We start from the raw sequence: 19,561 nt of genomic DNA on the forward strand, positions 1-19,561 counted from the left end.
CATGTTCAAGTATCACTGCGTACAGTAGCGTGAAGCAGAGATCATGATTCCAATTGACGACGTTATAAAACGTAGTTATATTATCCGCGCTTGGAAAAAATTTAAAACCCTATAAATGTTATTTACTCGCACTGCACTGTTTCTATTTACACAAATTTTCTTATTATGGCTTATTCGCATTACTAGATATGAGTTCTAATAGATTTAAGTTTTGTATTATTCAATTTGAGTCGTTTTTTGCGACCCGGGTTTCTCCTTCTGACATATTTATATTTTATGCGCATTCACCAATGGTAAATGTACACCGATAACCTATACAGTTAATTCACACTTATAAAATAATTATTACAATTAAAAAATGTTATAACCTTAATTCATATGATGTACCTACTAAGTAAAGGATCAAGTATAAAAAATAAGCAAATTATTAATAGTTGAGGTGTTTGTAAAAACCCGTACCTAATAGATCATTAGATACCCACTCACTAAATATATATTCAGTAAGCGCATAAATTATCATTACTTAGCTATAATGGCATTAGGTAACGTATTAGGAATCTAACATACCTTAAGGGGGGACATGCTCAGCGTACGTCAAAATGGAGCTTTTATGCTATTTTCAAAGCATGATCTTGGACATCCCTTAAATTTATAATAAGTATCTTTAAAATTATCTTTAAACGTGTAAATCTTGCCTATTTTTTGAATAACAAAATGCCTAATTCTTGTCAAATTTGGGATCACAGAGATTATCAATATATTTTTTTATTGTAAATATTTCACTATAATAATGTTGACATAAATTTTACTTATGGTTTTATAAATGCTATTAAAAATCAATAAATATAAAAAATCTTAATACCACTTCACATGGACGTACTGAAATATGACTATATTCTAAAACATTAGAGCGAGAGGTTTAAAAGAATACTATTTTATGTAATAAAAATACTTTTTGCTGTCATCAAATGTTTAAAATAAATATAAAGGATACTGAGGCTTCAAAATTATGTAAATAGATTATCTACAACGTTCAAATTCTTATACAATGCTTTTAAAATAGCATAAAAGCTCCATTTTGACGTACGCTGAGCATGTGGACCGTTAAGAGAAATATTAATACGTCATTTATTAAGTATGTAGATATGAAGGTTTTTCATAGCCGATACATTCACAACGACTGGTCTTACTTTTTTCGCCCCTCCCGTTGTTGTCAATGGATGACCTTTCATTGTTCTATAGAGTGCTCATACTGACGCGTTTGTCGTGTTCACACAGGGAATGGTTTGATTTGGATAGATGAGTTACATGATAAATAATACACTAGCATCAACACACATTCTACAAATGTAATGCATAGATTAATGCTACATATTTTTTGGAAATCAATATAACCACCGGTTTTTGTGTGAAGGACTTGTCTGACTTTGACAGCTTATGAATAACAGGAATGCATATTATTTATTAATAACACTGATGATAGTTAATATATTTGATGTGAGAATTTTTTATAATTCAATTTGAAACGAGAAAGGGCGGATCAATATGTCAAGCAATCTGGGATCTAATTTTGATAGCTGAAAAGTAAACCACTTGTTGTTTGTGCCAAAAGTTATTCTCAGGCTATAAAAATCTAAAGATACCTCCTTTTATTGTATCAATTTACTATATAAACGTAAATTAATTTAACTGTATTCGTTGTCAGTGTGCATTCACCACTCTTTTTTAGACTTATTAATAACCATGCCCTTGCTTTTTCGTACAAGGTGGTTGTTAGTAATTTTTATCAATCACAAACACCCAGGCTTTGAGAAAATCACATAAATATTGTGTCTTCACAGGAAATCGAACCGAAAACTCTCGGGTGGAAGGCCGGTGCCTTACGCACTGCACCACGAGAGCCGTCGTGCATTTACCATTGGCGAGTGCACATAGTGCTTGAAGATGATGAAAAGCGAAACCCATGTCGTAAAAAACGACTCAAATGGAATAGTACAACACGTACTTCCATGAGAATAATTATGCTACTTTTAAAAATATTTTAACAGTTAATATTTCAAATGTCAGTTGAATTATAGATTCTGCTTGCTTTTTGCAAAACACGCATTACAGTATTTTGATGGGAAAGCCACCGTGAACAGCGACGTAAGCAAACAAAGAAAACACTCTTACATATTTCTCCGTACAAGTCGCGTTTTGTCATCGCCGTAATAACATAACGTAATAGTACAATCTGGTTATATTGCGTGACCCTAATACTTATTTTTATTTCATATTTTGTGCTTCTACGTGACCCATGTTTGTAATCGGCATAATGTACTCGCAAAGAATGTGGAGAGAAAATTCCAACCCAGTTTAGGCTCCCCTACCATATTATTTCCACTGTGATATATTCAAATTATACATTTTTTAATCAAAGTAATAGCAATTTTATCTTTATTCTCTTAAATCATTTTTTTCTCTTTGCTCTTTTGCATGGGGAAAAAACACAATAAGTGAACATTTTACAAGAAGTATATTATTAAATAGTGTCAAACGCCTTTTATTAAATGTAGGTGAGGTATGCGAATCAAATTATGACATCTGTATTTATTTCAAAATAGCGATTGCAGCGTATACAATGAGCAATATAAATGTAAACTTACCTATACACCTCTGCACACCTGCTGGCATAATAATAAAACAAGGCCTAGTGATTTGTTACCTGTATGTCTACAGGTGTGCGGCAAGTCACATTCATGTTTAATTATTATTATACCTTCCTGCTTTCCTATCATCCTCAGTCATCGTATCGGCTGAGTTACCAAAATATGCCTTTCTCCGAACGGCTCACGGGCAGAACATTTTATCTCAGCAGATAGTATGTTACATTTTTATATACAATCAAATATTTATCGTCATCAGCCGGGGTCGATTCACTGCTGGATGAAGGCCTCCCCAAGCTTCTTCCAACTCTTTCGGTCCTGTGTCATTCGCTGTCACGTATTTCAGCCGAACTTTACCCGTTCGTCAATCCAGCGGCTTTGAGGGCGACCCTGTGGCCGTTTCGTGCCTCTTGGGTACCACTGGATGACGGTATTTGTCCAGCGGCCGTCTTTTCAGCGAGCAATGTGCCCCGCCCATCTCCATTTCAGCTGTTTGGCAACGTCTATTACATTGCGCATAATCAAATATAATATAACGATACATAAATATAATAATACAACAAATCTCAATATTATTACAAATTAAATGCAAACTAACTCCCAGTTATACGATTACCTAAAGTTGGTCTTAGCTTTTCTTCAAGAGGGAGTCTACATTGTGGATGTCGGTATCTACCACATATTTTGCCGATGGTATTTTATGATATTTTTATTGTTTTTATTATTGTCAATTTTCCTGTGTATTTCAATTACTGAAATGGGAGTGAAGTGAGCACTATGGAAAATAATAGTTTACAAAGAAAACTCAATATCCGCATGTGAAAAGCTGGATTAGTATTAAGCTTAAATCGGAATATATAAGTTTCTTATTTTTACTAGATTAAAACTCAATAGCGCATATTATTCAATACTAACGTCTAACAATGAAGCTTGTTATAAACTAAGTTAAAGTTTTACTTTACTAAGTAAAAAGACAGTGTTTTTGCTTTACTGAAATGAGACCCCAAGTTTTAAACTACATTTTCTCTTATATTATGTGAAATTATTCGATTTTCATCGCACACGGCTCCAAAGATTTTTCTCAATATTATCCTTTCAAAATTACTCAACTTTCACAAATAGCATTTTATTTTGGATTAATTAGCCCAGCACATAATAATATTACACTACTTTAGTGCTTGAAAATAAAGTAACATACATACCTACATAAAATATGAACTATAATAATTGTATAAAAAGCTGTAAGACTAATTAATAATAACCAGAGGGAAGATTATATTAAAAGAATTTTACGAATCTTTCGCCAACATTATGGATGTTAAAGCACGTTGTCTAGACTTGTAATTTTAAGCATACGCTATGATTTTCGGCACGGGCACCTGAAACTACTACACGGTAAAGCATTAATAAACAAGTAAAAAATAAGTATATATATAATTTATTTCAATAAATAAATACATTACAATATTAAATGCGTTTTAAAGTTTTACTTTAGTTTAATACCGTTAACATTCTCTAAGTATATTTTATTTTGTCAAATAAAAAAGTTAAGAACATACAACTGAATGTGTTACAATTAAGTACTTTCTTTTGTAAGATTTTATAATATTTTCTGTATTCTTTTCAGAGGGGTTTTATTTATTTTTTCTGAGCTTTAGTGTTCCGATTCAATTGATATTTTAGTTTTGTTTCACAATAACCTTTCTTCATTTCTTGAAATTGTGAAAAAAATTATCACACAATGTGAAATTTCTTCACATAAAATTCGATAATTGTGATGATCTATTTAGCTATGAATGATTTTTTTATTTCAAATTTAATTTAATGCTTAAGTTAACAGTGACGCTCTAGAGTCTAGGTTAATGGAATCAACAATGATAATAACTAAATTAAATGCATTTTAATATATTGTATATAGTTTTAAATGTAGGAACTCGCTGAAGTAAGCAACAAAGTAGGCTTGAAAATAAATGTATCAAAGACGAAAGTCATGTTCAACTGCTTTGCGGGCCAAAAAAAGATTTTCATCAATAACTAGAACAGGTGAAAAATTACATCTATCTGGGACAGAAGCGCCTATAGATGTATGTATATTTGATAAAATTGTTCGCAGAGTTAAGCTAGGCTGGAGTGATTTTGGCCGTCTGAATAATGTCTTTAAAAGTGACCTTCCAATGTGCTTAAAGCAGAAAGTGTTCAACCAGTGTGTGCTTCCCGTAATCACATATGCGTGTGAAACATGGACCTTAAGTAAAAGAAAGATCCAGAAACTTAGAATAGTATAACGTGGTATGGAGAGGTGCATGTTGGGCATAACGCGAAAGGACAAAAAGAGGAATGAGTGGATAAGGGAACAGACAAAGGTTTACAATGTAATAGAGTTTGCTTAAAACCTCAAATGGAAATGGGCTGGACACATAGCTCTAAAAAGGGACAATCAATCGTTGGACAAATTTAGTCATCCAGTGGTATCCAAGAGGTACAAAACGTCTGCAAGGTAGACCTAGAAGCCGCTGGATCGATGAAATGATAAAGTTCTGCGGAAGTACGTGGAAATGCAATACACAGGACCGAGAAAAGTGAACTCAGCTTGCAGAGGCCTTCAACCAGCAGTGGATAGATTCAGGCGATGATGATGATATAGTTTTACTTAATAAAATGACTTTGCACAGATAAATAATGACAGTTGACTCGAGTACTTATACAAAACCTTAAAAAAACAGAGATGGAATTTTCCTTCATCCATTTTTTACGTGACGGAAAATTTTCAAGTTTCGCTATCTACTGGTTTTTATGGTTGGCTTTTCCGACTCCCTAACTGCCTGCCAGCGAGCGTTGGCTGCCACTTTTTGATATCAACTGCATTTACACCGTTTACATACTCACGTAGTGTTCTAAATTCCATTATATAAAATAATGATTTATTTTACATCTTTTTATTGATATCTACCAAATATCACAATGTCTAAGTCCCCCATCAAAAATCTTGCAATTGACAGAGTTGGGAAGATAATAATATTTATTTTGTAACTGTAAATGAGTCGATGCTATACCAGAGTGCACAGCGAAATAAACGAAAAAATACCGTTAATTTTTTTTGGGCAGACAAAGGACCGAGGATAGGTACGGCCAGTGGGTAACCATCCTTCAAGCCTTGAACGTCGCGTCCGAATACAATTTGCCACCTTTTCGCGCCAAAGTGTACGTAAAATGTTGATAATAATTTATTGTTACTCCAAGTCTTAAACGTGATATATATTATACCTACTAAATATTTAATTTCCCTGAATCCATGGTTTTAATAAGTCTATATTTATAGTCCCCAACATAAACCTCTACATATCAGTATTTAGTTTGTCAAAAATAACAGAATATATATTACAATTTTAAGCTATGTTTTTTTATATGTTTTCATAATGGTAGTGTATTTTGATTTGAAACGTGATATTTCTTTGTTTTCCAGTGAGAGTATTTCTATTATATTTTGAAAAACCTTGTTCTGCTCAAAGAGGTGCTTGCTATAACTTCTGCTTGTTTAAACAGCAAAAACTTTGAAACGTCCATACGTATTTAATGTACCGATATCAAACGATACCTATCATATCCTACGCAGATTGGAACTTCTTGTCTCGTGAAGTTGATTTTATATGCCTCGTGAATCGGTACGCTATAATATGTTAAATATAATTATAATATATATATATATTAAACAAAATACATATTCGATAAGTATACTATGGCACGTGTCAAAATCAAACACTATATACAGTATGTATAATTTCATTGAAAGTTATTTGTCCTGAAACTTTAGACCTATCAATTTTAATTTCTATGTAGTCATTCATAGAAGTATTATTATTTCTAACTTGAAATTTTGTTAAATAACTATGAAGTTAAAAACAATTCACTATTTTTAATTTATTGATTTTTATATTGTATTTACAAGATTTACGGATTAATGACGTTTTTCATTGAGCATAATATAACAAGATTTAAAACAACCTCATCATAAAACACCTAAAAAATCTTATAACTACGAGCATATTTTGTAATTTTTAAATCAAGGTGTTAACAATACTAATTTTTATATCTAGACTTATGTTTCTGATTGATTCTTGATTTTATTTAAATTTATCATAATATATTATTTAACATAATATATATTTATTTTGCGGCTTTTTTCAGGTAATACGACCAGATCGGAGTGAAAACTGGACGCTCCAGATAAAGTTTCCCCAAGAGAGGGATGCGGGAATCTACGAGTGCCAGGTCAACACTGAACCAAAGATGTCACTTGCCTTCAGACTCAACGTAGTCGGTGAGTTAACTGGTTGATATATTATTTAACTGTACCCACGTATTAATAAAATTGTCCATTAGTTAGGTATTCATTATCTTATCTTATATTATATTATTATATATCGTGTTTCACTAAGATAAAGCAAATATGACGTATTAGAAGGAAAATACTTAAATGTTTTTAGAGAGAATTTTAACAATATAACGTGAGGATAGGTTTCACTGTAAAACCTTAACGTGAAGTTTGTCACAAATATTTAGTAAATAAGATAAATATTGTTGATTTCCATAAAATCGTAAAGAAAACATGACGTATTTACATCATTTGAAAATACTTCAGAAATATACATACCTATTATAATATATAGGTATATTATACCTTAAGCATCGGCCTATAATATCGCGGGTCCCAGATTCGAATCCTGGGTCTGGCAAATACACATATTGTTTACCAATTCGTATTTGAGTCAGAGTATGGACATACTTGGTTAAGTGGCTAACATCCATTTCTCGTAACAGCAACAATCTATTAATACTCAACTCTGTGGAGGTCCATATTATGATCTTATTAAGACATAGTAAAAAAAACTTTCCAGAAAAAAATTGAAAATAATACAAAGCCGGGTAGGACTGGAACCTATATCCATTGATTCCGACCAAATGCTTTACCAATTGATCCGCATGTGAACTACATAATTGACTAGTATGCATACAATTGCACCGTGCACCGTTTCTCAATTTGCATTAATACTGTCAAATAGTGTTTGTGGCTTGAATTAGGGCACCGATAATTGGTACTTATTTCGTTTGCCAGTCTACATCAGGATCTCTCCAAAATTTAATCTTAATTATACTTGCTAATAATTTAATAAACTATTGTTTTTATTAAATCAATAATTTATACGATTTTTAACAGAATTCAAAAATAGTATATTAGAACAAATTATTTTGTTGTTAAATAACAACATGACGTATTGTGAAACAAACCAGTGTTTCCCAATCGCCGGTCCGTAAATTATTTTCAGTATTTTCCACTACCACCTGTTCATGTGGGAAGACTTTCGGCCATGTCAGTAATAAAAACGAAACAGAACAACTGAATGGATGTCAATATATCGTTTCGTCTCTCGGAAACAATACCAAATCCACGATTATCTACTTTTTAGTAAACATGTAGCATCAGATTTTGCAAAAATCGGTACTGATTGGTTTCTGTATACATAATACAATGTTCATGATATATTTCTTTGTATTCGCAATCAGACTGTTTTAATATAATTATTTTTAAAAGTAATAAACAAAGTATTATTTAAACAATAATTATTGCGGCATAAATTTCATCTCATATTTTCACCTGACCCATTACACTCATTGTTGTTATCCAGGCACTTTGATCAATTAAAGCGTTTGCAAAACGGTAGTTATCTGTAGACCACGAGATTGTCAATACTTGTATAAGTTTGACCGCCATAGCGTCATCAAAGCACTAACTCAATTAGGTAGGAGTTACGAGTCGGCCAATACCGCGTCAATCACTGTTATTCATAAACTCAATACCCATCCATTCACCACAGTCACAGTATAGTCGTAAGTGTACGGCCTGAGTGGACAGCGTTCAGGTTCAACTCTCAGCCCGTATACTAAGAGTCATTGTACTACTAGTATGAGTGCGTGAACACGGAACCAGCTCCAGCCATCTCAACATCGAAGGTTAGTGCCTAAACATCCCTGTGTAACCTCCATTCCCCAGAATCAAAAACTTACCTTTCTACAGTACACTGAAAATCGTCCCCAATATTTTTTATTTATATTATTAATTCTATCGACTGAAAGTATTTGATGGAATTTGAATTTAAATTCTAATGGATTTAAGTTTTGTACTATTCCATTTAAGTCGTTTTTTTGCGACCATGGTTTTGCCTTTCAGCATCTTCAGGCGCCGTGTACACTCACCAAAGTTAAACACACACTGACAACGAACACTTTTAACTCTAGCTTATATAATAAATCAATACAATAAAGTAGGTAGAAATTCCATTACCTACCTATCAAGTCAAAGGTCACAAAAAATACGACAAACGAATTATGAATAGTTAAAGTGTCAGTAAAAAACCTAATTTGAAAAAAACCATATCTTATTAATAACAATATGCTATCGGGCGAAACCCGGGTCGCAAAAAACGACTTAAATGGAATAGTAAAAAACTTAAATCCATTAGATTTTTTTTATATGTTGGCTGCCATAAAAATATGAACACTATTTTCACCGATCCATATGTGTAAAAAGGTTGGGGAAAAAAATAATAATAAACTATTTATTTTTTATCACCATATTTATTTTCATAGCGATTATTTTAAACGTCATATTTTATGTAATACAACAATTCACATCTGAATCTAATTATTTTAAAAACTTTATTGTTTAAAAAGTTATTTTTGACAGTGGAAATGGTTTGTCTTACACTCGAACAATTATTGAAAGCGACCTAGATCGCCATTACATTTTGTATTTAAATTAACGTATTATTAAAATATGTTCTTCTGAAATTATCATTACTTATGTATTTAACGATGCCATAGCAAATATATATCATATAATTTGAATTAGTATAACATAATTTAATCAAAAACATAACATTTATTTGTTACTTCACTTGGTGAGACGCAATTAACAGACTGGGAAGCGACACAGCTGTGTTATCATTTTTGTTCGTAGGTACATATAATAAAACAAATGAATATTTAATTTTCCCATTTCACATTTGCAATTCATTTTAATTGTTCACGTCTATCCATATTAAGGCAAAATTATTTTCGCAAAAAGGCTTAAATTTTAACTCAAATTGCACATTTATTTTATTATTATTATTATTTATTATTATTTAATTCAAGCATTTATTACTAACTATATACATACATAATTATATAGATATATATATTTTTTTTTTACGATGCCCGATCCTAATAAGATCATATGGATCTCGACAGAGTGGAGGTTTGTATTATTAGGTTTTTGTTTTTCGAGAAATGGATGTTAGCCACAAGCTCAACCTATCAGGTCCACACTCTGACTCAAACACAAATTGAAAAAACAATATGTGTATTTGCTAAAGCCAAGATTTGAACATGGGGCCCATGATGTTATAGGCCTACGCTTAAACCGCTTGGACATCGTGACACTGTAATATTCTTCTTCTTTCTTTCACCTTGTCACGACCCAGCGTTAGGGCATAGGCCAAGCACAAATTCGCGCCACTTTCCTCGATCCATCGCCAACTCTTGCGCCTCTCGCCATTCCGGACCTGCAGCGCGTAGATCACTTTTGTAACACCGCTGCAGGGTGATCAAGGGCCGGTTACGATGACGGAACCCTTGAGGCTATGCCACAAGGGTACGAAGTGTTGCGCTCTTTGATGGCATCCGGAACACATGTCCCAGCAACGTAAAACATCTCTTCGTGATTACGTCAATCACCGAAGGCTGCTGTGTAGCTCACAAACTTGGGTGTTTGTAACGCGGTCGTACCAATGTACCCCTGAGATTTGGCGGAGACATCGATTCTCAAAGCTCAAAACCCGAGACCTTTGAAGCTTTGTAAGATGCCATGTCTCACAGCCTTACGAGACCACAGATGGTACGCACGCGTTGAACAAATGGCATTTGGTCTACATATCTATCATGATATAATATTATTTATCCTATATTTTTTACACCAAAATATCGTCAGATTAATAAAATATATTTGTGAAAACCAATCGCCATGGACCAAAATTTTGAAATCGAAGCATGACAAATCTCCTCAAATATTACCAATAATAAATGCACGTTTCGTTTACGTGACAAACTTTAATGCACATTATGATGCAGATGCAACTATTGAAAAAAACAATATTGTATTACTTAACTCGTGTTTAAGTAGATCTATTGTTACTAGTCTGATATTTCTCGGCACTTGGGATTTTGACTTGATTACAGCCTCACCCAGAAAGCAATCTATTTACCAATATATTTGCGTTCCCTGGTCATCCCATTTAAAGCTCATCAAGAATTTTTAAATTGCACATATATTAATATTGTGTAAAGATTTTAATTTATCTTCAGCAAGTTCTGTCATATTATATTGGTATTTCTACCCAGAATTCTATCCTTCCGTATTATGTACTTACCAATATTGTTCATATTATTTAGATTTACTCTTCAAAGCTCATTTATTTCAAAACTAAGGAATTTCACTTACAACATAAACCAATAATAATTTAGATATGCGTTGAGGATTATGTAATATTTTTTTTATAGTTAACCAATTTACATATTTTTGATATGTACCAAAACATCGAAAGGACAATTTAACTTAGTTAAAAACTTCAATTAGGTGTTAGTAGTTTATTAAAAAAGTCGTCAATATAAATGTCACGTCAATAAAAAAAATATCAATACCAGAGGAAAACTATCGAACTGGTACCGATACCAAATCGTCACCACAATATTACAACTAGATAACTCTGATTTGGTCATTTTTGGGAAAATGAAATTTTAACTTCACTTGATTAACATAAATCTAGGTTATAATTATTGTTTAAAATAAAAAAAATGGAAAACTGTGTTTATCTAATTGGAAACAATTATTATTTATTTATTTATTAAAGAATACAAAACATTGTGGACATAACAAATCTAAATTCAAGACGTACACAACATGAGATTTACACTATAAGTCAAACATTACCCTCACAAGAGAGAAGAGAATATAGAAAAAGAAATTTATATATAATAACAATAATAATAACAAAAAAAAACATAATCAAAACATACTTAAGTATAATTTAATACAGAAAAATATAATTTTTGAGAACGGAAAATATACAATTTTATACAGAAAAATACAGTTTCAAAAATAAAATGCAAAGTACATCATTGAAAATGTCTATGTCTTTAGGGAGCGCATTTACTAGTCTTGCACCCCTCGCTAATGGTGCCTGATAGGCTTGACGCGAGGAAACGGTTCCAATCCAGAATAAATCATGACTGCGACCACGTAGGTAATTGACAGGCGCATGGAAATTCAAATTCGTTAGGACACCGGGATTGGAAACCATCCCTCGCGATAACAGGCAAAAGTGTTTCAACAGCAGAAGAGACCGACGAGATTCAAGAGAGTGAAAAGTAAGCATGCCTTGTAGAAAGGCAGTCGGAAAATAATCATCTGACGAATTATCGTATTTATATATTTATATAATAATTATTATATTTTCTAATATTTTCAAACACAAAAGTAAAACAGTTTCCAATAACTTCCAGTTGTATATTATAAATAATACGAACATGTATGTATATTAATTAATTAGTATAATCATTTACAGTTCTTTCTTAATAGCAAAACTTTAAGAATTCATCAGATGGAAAATTCATAAGAACTGATAAGACCTACTCAATAACCTAGTATTATCATTTTTTATAGAAGTAAATGTAGAATTATATTCAATAGCTAACTCCAAAACAGTGAAAATCAAGTTATCTAGTTGTAGTATTGATGTGACGAAATAATTGTCATGTCAGCACTTAATAGTGGTAAAAAAAGAGATATCCATAATATAAATTAATGACATGTTTTCCAATCAAAAGAGCAGTATTGGTTAAGTTAAGTATTAACACCAAAAATATAGTATATTTTAGAAAAATAATATCAAATTAATTGAGTGAAAAACAACGAGTGGATTGGATTTATCCAGTAAAAACTTCTCTGTCTCTATTTGCGTAGATAATAATAATGTACTATACAACACTTTATTCTCTGTTTTAAAGCTTTAAGTTTCCAATTTGAACTTGAGCGAGCTTTTCCTACACGTTGTTGAGTTTTTTTACTGTAAAGTGATAAAATTACAACATAAAAGTGTATTGTAGTAGGCTACGCGCAATAAAAAAGTTTAATATACTGCCTGTTTCACTGATGAGATTGGTTAAATATTAAAGACATATACTGGATGTCGTGCTTACCAAGTTTAAATAGTTTTTTTATTACACGCTACCCATTTAAGGTTATCCATTTTTAAATGCTTTGGTAGTATACTATAGATTAAGTCTCTTAAAAAGCTACAAGACTTTATACCCTCAATCTTCTATAACAGTTTAATACTTCACATTACGGTTATTAAAACTACTCTATGTTGTATATCTACATGTTTTGATAAAATTAACTCTGTAATACAAATTATTAATGTGGCTGTACTCAGAGTCGTAGAACTACATTTTCGGTAGTCGGGTTGTCGATTACATCTGATGAACTTTATTTTTTTTAACACTCCAGATCTTCTACTTACGTTTTTACTTATTAATTGAGTGGTTCACAAGCATAGTGAACCAAGACCATTCTGGTTATTTTTGAGTTAGCTAGGTTCAAACATAATATTTAAGTATTTCTTATTCTGTACGGGAAGGGTATGATTGCATTTCTGAAGTGTTACTTTGAGTACATTTAAGTTTTTATCTAAGAGAAATTATACCCTTACAGAATAAGAAATACTCAAATATTAACTTTGAATTTAGCTTACTCAAAAATAACCAGAATGGACTTGATTCACTATGCTTGTGAAAAACTCAATTATAATAACCTTATTACGGTCTTTTACAGTATTCATTTAATATATAAACGATAATGATCTACATTGTATCAGAGTAATTTTTTCCCATTGTTTAATGTCACAAAAATCACTCAAATAGAATAATATCCTATTTCATCAAGTACTCTACCAGTAAATAGTAATTTTGTTGCAATCATTAGATAAAAAAAGAAAAAAACATTTTTGGTATTTTTTACTCTCACATTATCAAAAATGGGTCTATACTCTATAGTCTATAGTGTGATTTCTGATATTGAAAATGTCAGAATTTAAAAAAAGTATCTATCAACAACATATAAGATAAGTTTTCACATTTATGCAATTTTAAAACACCTTAGAAATATTCCTACCAAAAAAATACTTCAAAAGAATATGACTCCGGGCAAGATTTTTACTCGTAAATAGGGTTGCCACTTTTCACTCCGGCTCTAAGATACAAAATGATGTAATATATTCTAAAAATATTTTTTTTACATAATATTATCTATTTATTTATTACTATCTATAATATAAATTAGTATCATTTAATCTCATTTTATGCGATCTAATCAGGCAAAAAGGCGTATAAGTGTAGTAAAAATTGAAAAGTAAAGTGCCAAGTTATAAAGGGTATAACTCTATCCATTGGGTTCCGGCCAATGTGCTTTACCAATTGACCTACCTGCGTTCTACGTATTTACGACAGTATTAACTAGTAATATACAAAATAAAGTAATCATGTATGTTTAATAAAGTAAGTCATGAATAATAATTATTATGAAATGTATTACGAGGAATTAAATGGAGAATTCTTACTATTTAAAAGTATAAATCGTCATCATTTTTTACTCTAAAACCCTTAGCGGACCATTAAACAGTAAGCACATAATATATTAATACTATTAATGCATAAAATTTAATTCTCTTTGTCTTGTTGTTTTTTTATATTATTTATTCACAAGTTTACAATGCGGTTCACAATCGATCCCCAATAGTACTGGGTCACTAAAACATCTTAGTAAAATCAAGATAAGTACATTTATTTGTATTAACATTTGAAAATAACTTAATATGCTACTACTGATTGATTGTTTTAATTTTGAAAAAACTTCATATGCCAATACCCACACATCTTTAAGAAATTCCTGTTAAAATCAAATTATTTAATATTTTCGACTTCAATGCGGAAACAATGAAGAAAGTGGCACAGTCAATAAATATAAATAATATCAGTTAACCACATTGATAACAATCTATTGTTGACAAATATAGCTCGCATATTCAAATAATATATTTCGCAAAATAACAAAACATTCTGCTACATCGTAGGCAATATATATTCCATATATTATTTATTTCGCATAAATACGTAATGCAAGAAAATAACGATGTCTTCCCACGACGGTATCGTTTGAAGAAATCATTATTAAGCATTCCACTTCCTTACGTATAGCAAATGAGCTCTGATACACAAAGTATATTATGTCAGCGTTTGCCAAACTGTGCTTTGTTCCACTCACTCTCTTGCCAAAAGACTTTCACTAAGAGTGGGAAGAGTAATCAGCAATAAGGCTCGTTTACATGGGCTTAGTACTAATCATACAAGGTACTTGTGCTAATACCGTCACGTGTAAATAGGCCGAATACTAATAAGCATTAGTAAAAATATGATTTAATAGAAACCAATCATATTTACTATTTTTATAAATACGTATAACCCTACTCGCACACAAGGCGGCACTCGTGGTGCAGTGGTTAAGGCGCTGGCCTTCCACCCGAGAGTTCTGGGTTCGATTATCAGTCATGACAAAAACGTTTATGTGTTTTTCTCAAAGCCTGGGTGTTCGTGATTGTTCAAAAATTACTAACAACCACCTTGTACGAAAAAGCAAGGACATGGTTATTAATAATTCTTAAAAAAAAAACCCTATTAGCACTCGAAATTTTTCGCTACGTGTAAAAACAACAACCCAACTCTTGTCCGACTAGTGTCAATGACGATATTTTATAAAAAAACTTTGACATTTCATTTAAATGAAATCTTTATTTCGAAAACGTTACATGTCACATTTTAAAAAAGAGTGACATAAGTTGCAAAAATCTTCATATTAGCTAAATACACAAAATGTAAGGCAACTTTTTTTGTAGTTTTTTAAGACAACTACTAATACTATAAAATAATACATTAGACATAAAACTATGTACTTTTATATTTTTTTTTCGACCATGTCCAATCCTAATAGGATCATATGGGCCTCCACAGAGTAGAGGTTTGTATTAACAGATTTTTTTTTACGAGAAATGGATGTCAGCCACTTGCTTAACCTATTAGGTCCATACCCTGACTCACACACATATTGAAAAACAATATGTGTACTTGCCAGACCCAGGATTCGAACCTGGGACCCACGGCATGATAGTCCAACGCTTATTATATATAATATAGATAAATATAAAAATTTTAAAATTATTTCCATTATTTTGACTAAAACACAATTGTGACTTGTAACGTTACAGCATTTAATTACAATAAGGTATTAATTATCAATGTTTAGTAACACAATATTTAATATCGTTTATACCAAATTTTCGGTTTGTTATCTAGATGTTATTAGAAATAATTACAAGATAAAAATAACTTTTTATATACCACGTTTTTAAATTTTCTGTTGAATCGTAATATAAACTTGACAATTATATGTAATAATAATTTAGGACAAATATGGCAATTGTCAACAAATCAGTTTTTTTCTATTTTGCAACAAACAAACAAATATAGAATACTGAAATGTAATTTTGATTTCCATAGTAACTCACGTATATAATATTAATAATTTAGTCTCTAGGACCACCCCCTTATCAATTAATAATGTGGATTGGATTACGGATTTCCTCCGAAATAACTTTTCATACAAACCAGAATTAACTGAAAATGAATTCAATTCTACTTAAAGATGGCTAAAAGTATCAAAAGAATGCATTGGCATCGTGTTCTGATATATTCTAAAAGTTTTTAATGTCTAGCTAGTCGGGAAGTTAGTTAAAAATATATTGCAAGATTTGTACTGGATAAACAACCACCAGAAAAACAAGAATACGAGCTAATAAAAACGTGGTAAAAAATATACTTACTTTTGTATTGAGTTAGCATATTAAAACATAGTAGGATTTGTTAATCGCCACCATTTTTGGCGACTATCTAGGTATTTCGTATATTTTGTGATGTTACTCCTAAAAGTCTCGAAATCATGTTATGGAGTAATTGCAATTTTAAATTATTTGACATGCCCTATAAAATCAGGCATAATTTTAATTTCTTTGTGCTTTATGTGCATGATCTACATATCGAACGACCTTGATTTTTTTTAGCACTTACATTTATTTAGTGACACATAAGCCGTTGTTTATTCTATATACTTAAATTACCGACTTACCGATTTTTGGCAGCAACCCCATGATTTACGGTAACGTGCATAATATGACAACTGTAATTTTTAGTAGGTATTGTGGATCTAAATATTTCTATTGATTATATTTTAGTATATTTGGCTGCTACGCTTGTATATTAAGTAATGCTGTCTGTTCATTCGCTGACTATATTTTAGGGTTATAATCAGAGCGTTGGAGCGGACCCTTTTTTGAGTTGCTCCGCTCCGGGACCAAATACTAGCTCCGGCTCCGCTCCAGGGTCTACTCTCCTCCGAGTAAAAAGTTTTATTAAGTAGTATATGTATATAAATGTTAAAAAATTAAGTAGTTTTAAAATAATCGTCATTTTCATTATTAATTCTATTAAACAAATTTTCCGACAGGAAATCGTCTCATTATTTGCCTCTTCTGTCAAAAAAGGAAGGTGGTTATTTATCACTCGGCAGTGTTGGCCATATTTCAAATAATTCCAGTGTTGACAAGTGTCAGAATATACTATTTTTATTGGATTTTAGGACGAAAATTTAATAATAAAAAAAACATCCGGAGCAGTGGAGCACTACAAATTTTTGGTGCTCTGGCTCCGCTCCTGCTCCGGGTAAAATCCCATTGCTCCAGTGCTCCGTGCTCCTGCTCTGAGCTCCGCTCCAATGCTCTGGTTATAATATGTATTGAACAAATCCACAGTTACAATATACTTATACGTTATGATGACGTGTTCGAGTACATTTGCCAGCCATAGCCAGTTGTAAATAAAATAATACCCATTAATTTATGACAGTTTGAAGTATCAAAATTTACTGCTGCAATATCTACACATTTAATAGTTTATGGAATTGTTTATTTGAGTGAATCTCAAATCAACTGGAAATGCACCTCTGATACATGCGGGTGACAATTGAAGAATGTATGTATAGTACAGATAAATTCATAATCCAAAATGAATGTCAGCTAATTTATACATTGGTTGTGGTATAATTGGATAGAATGACACGTTATAAGAAATAACTAATTTATTTAAATTCGTGAAAATAATTATTTTATTTTTAATACCTTTTCCATTTTTGACACCGATACTGATGCCATTGAATAAGTGGTATTTCTAATGTTAATTTTAAACTAATAATGCACGCTAGTTAACACTATTATTAAGTGATTTAAATATTGCTTATCATACGGGAGGGTTCTGTTTCGATTCTCGGTGAGAATATAACACATATGTAATTTTCTCAATTCTGTGTCTATGTGTGATTATTTCACTTCTTTTAATAAACTACTATAGCCGTCAATAACTCCAGGCTATATCAGCGCATTTGCAACAGTGCACTAATTAGCGAGTTTCAATAGTGTGGCACATCACCTCAGCTACGGTCAGCATATTCTGCAATTGTGACATAGGTACTTCGATGAGGGTTGCAGATTGAATTGTTACTTGTTATGTAATTTTATTTTTTACTCATTTTTTGCCTTATAGCAAATGCATAATATAAATATATATTGGATACCATTACTACCGCCTGTAGTTTAAAAAAAAAAAAAAATTTAGGTAATATAAAAGTCTCATTTTATTTTTAAATATAGGTACAAAAATGAATTGCATTACGAAATGATGCCGATTAAGATAGCTTTTAACGAATTAATTAATGTTGATATTGTAAAAGTAATTTCATCTTTACAATATATAGTAATAAAACGTATATGTTTTGACATATATTATAGCAATTCTACTTCATGGATTAGACCGAAACCGACTTTGGGTGATCTTATAACTGGAAGATAGGTAAAATTTATCAAAAATTATTATTCACGTATGTTTTACTGATTGCTGTTAGTTAAATCTAAATAAATATTATAAATTATAACCAAATTACTACCTGCTCAATCAAATATTAGAATACAGATCCAAAATGTTTTAAGAAGGTCACATGGCAAGTCAGCCAGCGACTGCATTCAGTTAAGTAGAATGATAATTATAAGTGAGAGGGTGATGATTACATTTTTCCTGTCTTGCCATTTACCAGATGATTCGGCTTCTTTCCTTTTAACAAAATAAATTTAAATTGTTATTAATTATTAGTGTATACTCTGTAATCGTTTTTGTAAAATAAATACCTCACTACCGTCAAGTTGTTGTTGATTGTTGGATTCGCGCATCCCCAGCAGAATATACGTAGCTTGAAAGTTCAATACCCAATGTAGTCATGTTTTATTGTAAAAGGGGGCATTGCTCGAAAAAGTTTAGAAAACGATATGATAAGCATATCCGTGATATAATATTATCCTACCCCGTATACGATGGTACTCAATATTATATTTTTGCGCTTGTCATTTAACCTTTCAAGAACATCTGTGCCTGATACTCAAGCGACATCAACATACATTCTGTATCCACACAATTGGATCAAATAATAAAAATAAATATATACGTAACGGCATTTCTTGCTCACATTTTAAGCGTAAGACACGTACATATGTTTTCTGTAGTATTTATTTATATTCGTAAAATATAAAAGATATCTGTCATACTTAGTCATTTTATAAACAAAAAGCAACATTGGAACGTAAGAATTCCGCTATAATTTATTCGTGTGA

The 19,561-nt window shown here is 31.4% G+C and overlaps 1 protein-coding gene across 1 annotated transcript in view; it reads left to right on the forward strand.

The window, feature by feature from the left end:
• Window positions 1-19,561, forward strand: part of LOC147074908 (zwei Ig domain protein zig-8-like) — a 197,049-nt gene that overhangs the window by 96,492 nt on the left and 80,996 nt on the right. Inside the window, exon 4 of the mRNA XM_085943269.1 lies at window positions 6,831-6,963. Within this exon, the coding sequence (XP_085799395.1) occupies window positions 6,831-6,963 (133 nt within the window). The remainder of the gene's footprint in view (window positions 1-6,830; window positions 6,964-19,561) is intronic.

This window comes from Rhyacophila brunnea, unplaced genomic scaffold (genome assembly GCF_057557595.1).
Source record: "Rhyacophila brunnea isolate RB1 unplaced genomic scaffold, BYU_Rbru_1.0 scaffold_15, whole genome shotgun sequence".
Lineage (NCBI taxonomy): Eukaryota > Metazoa > Arthropoda > Insecta > Trichoptera > Rhyacophilidae > Rhyacophila > Rhyacophila brunnea.